The sequence below is a fragment of the Anguilla anguilla genome, chromosome 1 (genome assembly GCF_013347855.1).
Source record: "Anguilla anguilla isolate fAngAng1 chromosome 1, fAngAng1.pri, whole genome shotgun sequence".
Lineage (NCBI taxonomy): Eukaryota > Metazoa > Chordata > Actinopteri > Anguilliformes > Anguillidae > Anguilla > Anguilla anguilla.
In genome coordinates this window covers 81,952,495-81,957,426 of record NC_049201.1, presented here as the reverse complement: position 1 = coordinate 81,957,426, position 4,932 = coordinate 81,952,495, and the positions used below count along the sequence as shown (strand labels likewise).

The 4,932-nt window shown below is 48.2% G+C and overlaps 1 protein-coding gene across 1 annotated transcript in view; it reads right to left on the bottom strand.

Annotated features, from left to right (window-relative positions):
* scn1ba (sodium channel, voltage-gated, type I, beta a) overlaps positions 1–4,331 on the bottom strand; it is an 18,777-nt gene extending 14,446 nt beyond the window's left edge. Inside the window, exons 1-2 of the mRNA XM_035378413.1 lie at positions 3,533–4,331; positions 1,765–1,963 (exon numbers count right to left, since the gene is read on the bottom strand). Coding sequence (XP_035234304.1) covers positions 1,765–1,873 — 109 coding nt within the window. The 5' untranslated portion in view covers positions 1,874–1,963; positions 3,533–4,331. The remainder of the gene's footprint in view (positions 1–1,764; positions 1,964–3,532) is intronic.
* Positions 4,332–4,932: the final 601 nt, after the last annotated feature.

Below are 4,932 nucleotides of genomic sequence, written 5' to 3'. Positions count from 1 at the left end.
ACATCCACACGCTCTCCTGGCACCTCCTGCTCCTCTGGGAGAAAAGCGACCCGCCCTTCGGGGTTGGCTTCATCGAGCTGGGTTCAGCCGTTACACAACAGCAGTTGCATAACAGACTCACCGCCATCACTTCCTTTCTCATGCTCTCTCTGACCCCCCCCCCCACCCCCCCATACTGCACATCCCCCTTCTCCCCTTTATCCATCCCTCCCTCTGTCCCCCCCCCCCCCCCCCCGACATATGGGCCTCATTCATCATCACTTGGGCGTAGAGCGTAGATCGTAGGGGGGGCACCAAACAGGAAATTTTCTTTTGGATTTTTTTTGGGGGGAGAACACTAACAGTAGCACCCAATGCAGGACAATATAGGGAGGGAGACCATTTTATGTCAAAAGTTGCAGGGCGGGGGATTTGTCCCCCCCCCCCCGGATCTAGGACACAGTCCAGACCAGCGAGACTCCTTCTTTAATCGAGCCTGTCAGTCTGTCCCATTCCTAGTGGGGAGGGCAGGAGGACTGTATTAACCCACTGAGATTTGGTCCCACTGAGTGCCACTTATGTGCTGCAGATGCAGTTAAACTGCGCTGCAGCCATTTCATTAGTCAGCTGAAAGAAAACATACGCAGCTAAACTACAGCAGCATGTTTTACGCTTTTAAAAACAGCCATGTACCAACCCAGCTGCATAAAAACGCACTTTCAAACATCATGCTAAAATTACGACAGGACAGAGGAGCGTAAGAGTGTACAGCTGCCTGTGCACAAGCTTTAGTTAAATACAAATTTAAAACACACACACACACACACACCCACACACGCACACATACACACACACACAAAAAGCACACACACACCCATACACACACACACAAAAAAGCATGCATACACACCCACACACGCACACATACACACACACACACAAAAAAGCACGCATACACACCCACACATACACACACACACAAAAAAGCATGCATACACACCCACACACGCACACATACACACACACACACAAAAAAGCACGCATACACACCCACACATACACACACACATAAAAAAGCACACACACACACACACAAAAGCACACACACACATACACACAAACACAAACACAAACACAAACACGCACACACACACACACACACACACACACACAATTGACACCATTTCAAAAACAAATAGCAGTTCAATAGCGCACCCACGCAGCTGTAATTGCAGCACACATCCATACAGGGCAGCAGTGGTGTGTGTGTGTGTGTGTGCTGGGGCGTGCGGCCTGCATATAGCATCTGCCCTGGCATCGTGCATCGAGTCGATGGGTGACGGCATCCTGCATATGTGCAGACGCATCAACAGCACCATCAGAACTGTGCCGCTCCTTACTAACCAGGGCCATGCAGTGTGTCCGCATTGCTTATCTCTGTTACCACGGTCATAACACTTCTTTTTCACTATACTGCTAATCCCACTGTACTGGCCACCGCCATCCTGCCCCCTACTATACCCCTACTTCACCCCCACCCTGCCCCCTACTTTACCACTACCCTACCCCTACTATACCACTACCCTACCCCTACTTCACCCCCACCCTGCCCCCTACTATACCACTACCCTACCCCTACTTCACCCCCTGCCCCCTACTTTACCCCCACCCTGCACCTACTTCACCCCCACCCTGCCCCCTACTTCACCCCCACCCCGCCCCTACTCACACGCGTGACGGCGGCGGCGGCGGTAACGGCGCTGAGGCCGCGGTCGGCCCACTCACCGTGCAGGGCGCCGGCCAGGACGGAGGCCAGCAGCAGCAGCCGCAGCGTAGCCATGCCGACGGTCGGCCGCAGCGTAGCCATGCCGACGGTCGGAGGGAAGAGGCCCATCTCCGGGGTGTCGCTCCGGGACCGGGACAGACAGCAGCTCACCGCCAGACGGTCCAGAGCACCACGGTGCTCACGGGGAGCCCAGAGCTCCTTCAGAGAGTGAGGGTGGGGGGGTGGTGGGGGTGGGGGTGGGGGGGAGACACACACAAAAAAAAACCCTGGGGGTTGAAATGTTAGCTGACACCGGGAGCACCTGGTGCGACAATGCCAGAACAGTCGAGCCAGGCGTCTCCTCTTCCTTCCGTCAAATCTGCATTGGGTCCTTGCCCAGATCAGTCTGGATGCAGGGCTATCCTCCCTCGGCCTGCTACTGAAAGGAAATATGTTCTACGGGGTGCGAAACCCCCCCTCAGAGAGTGCCGCTTTAACAAGGCGCACAACCAGCCTCAGCTACCCACTTGAAGTCCCGGCTTGCTGTATTTGATTACAGCTTGTGAAACGAACAGGAGAGGGCCTCGAGTTTCAGCCACTAATTGTCCACAAGGCCTTTGTCCATCTGTTCAAAAGCGTACAGGCAGGAGGCGACGCAGCGGGGGCACTCCTGTGCTTGCCAGTGTCGGCGGCTCGAGCGCTTCTGAAACGTCACCGTCAGCACGCTCGTCCCAAAACAATATCAGGTGTGGACATTTGCTCAGCTGCAGACTTCAGAGTTTCATTTACGGAAGACAATATGCAACTGCTAAAAAATGAATGTGACTAAGTTTTGTTTTTTTTGTGCGCGTGCGAAGATTATCCCGCAAAGCAGGAGGAAGACATCACGCAAAAGACAGTAGATTTGGAGAACTATGTAATGGACCTGGGTCAATGAGGATCGACAAATAAACCTGTTTTTGAGAACATTCCTTAAGCATTTGCAAGAATTGATATGATTCGAATAAATTCGAACGCTCAGTAGGTCGGAAGTGCTAACGTCGTAGTTATTTCAAAGCGATAACGAGGGAAGCATTGACATTCTTTTTTTCTTCTTTTCTTTGGCTGTATCAATCACAGTTCAAACATGACAACGCTTATTGCTTTTTAAACTTATGTTATTGCTGTTATTGTATGAGAAAAAATGATACCAACAACCAACTAAATGGCGGTGATTTTGCCGTTTAAACTGTGCTGATTATAACATATAGAGCCGCTTTACAACCGGCAGAGACACCAAAACATGAAGTACTAAAAGTATGGCACTGATAAGCCAAGCAATCTGCCGCCTCCTACAGCAACACCATTCATGGAAATGGACGGTTCTTAACGTAGTCTACCTATTTGGTTCTCAACGCATGCAATTATATCTTACGAATTTGCTTTTCTTTTTTTTTTTGTATTTTCAATACAATCCGACGAGTCGTTATCGAAATAGGTACGTGAGGAAATGACCATAAACCAAAAAAAAAAATAAATAAATAAAAAATACGCAGGCTAGCGAGAAATTTCTCACAAAAGAGCAAGGTAAATGGAATTCATCCAAATACCTGGTCCGTTATCCAGTTTTTTTTCTCTCTCTCTGTTCCATCAATTCTCAGATTTTTCTGTACCAATCTTATGCATATACAAAATTTCACACACTAAGTCTCCCGATATATGGTTCCCTACACGACCGATTATCCAATTTGGTGCAAGTATCCTCTTCTGTCCACGTCTGGTGTGTTTTTTTCTCCCCTTAGCTCTCACCTTCACTGCGGTAAAGCGAACGGCATCTTCTTTTCCAGTGTCCACTCCCGGTAAGAAAACTGTGTAAGTCCGTCCGTCCGTCCGTCGGAAACCTCAATCGGGAGGTGAATGCACTGGCCAGCACAGGAGAGACCGAAAATCAAACGAAAAATGCACTTGCCGACCGCCGCAATGTATTTGGGGGGGGGGGGGGAAGATACGCGAACGCTTACCCTACAATGTTTTTTTTCCCCCCCGTTGGAAAGGAGAGGTTAAAGGTAGGATGAAAGACAGTCATGCATGCAAAATCATGTGTCGGCGTAATTGCATAGCCTACACAAGTAGCAGCGTCTATTCAGTCTTTAGGATCGGGAGAGAGATTGGGGGAGGGAGACGGGAGTGATGCATTGCAGTAGAGGGATTGGCGAGAGGGGAGGGAGAGGACAGAACGTGCATGCGGTTGGAAGTTGTTATGGCAACGCTGATTTAACGTAAGGCTCGCACACAATTTAAAACAAATAGCGTTGGCAAAAAATCACGTTTATTGTTTGTTGCGTGTCGCCTACAGTGTGCAAACACAGAACTTGCGCAATATTAGGCGACCAATGCGGAAACATGGGCCCTATTCTTTTTTTCATTCGACCGCAAATCAATACGATAATCTGCGCTAACAGCTGGAGAGCTTTAAAAGAACACAGCCAGATTAAAGCGGGTTTTAAACAAGACTGAAAGCGACTTATCCAAGTGCACGTGTCTGAATGCACTTTTTGACGGAGGCGGATGAGACGCTGACTGCGAGCACGGAGGAAACACGGCTAAAACGACCGCCTGTGGTCGCGAAGCACCTTTCCGTCCACAGCACAACACAACACGCATAGATACGCTTCAGTTCTGATTGGTCAGAATCTGTCCTCAGAACTACAATCTGTTCTTTTAACATTATATAATATGCAATGTCCATATTCAAGATTTTACATCTCAGTTTTATATAAATGAATTACAAGGCAGCAAAAATATATATTTTTGTTAAATTGAAATATCGTTTTTTTTTTTTTTTTGCCGTGTGTAGAGTGACTTTCAATTCAACCTGTGAACCGGGGTGAGGCACTGTGTGCTTGTGTTGATGGATCCGCGTAAAATGAGTCATATATCCAGTCATTCATACACGAGTGTTTATTCTTCTTCTGAACGGTCTATGTTCTGAACACAGCTGGAACAATCCTCCAGCTACATGACCCTCGTGAGCCCCAGAGATTAGTGTCCTATTTAAACGCGTAGGACAAGATGTGCTCTCTCTCTCTCTCTCTCTCTCTCTCTCTCTCTCTCTCTGTATATATATATATATATATATATTTTTTTTTTTTTTCCCTTTTTATTTTGTTTCACGGATTGACTGCCATTTGAAACGTTAAAAAAAAAAC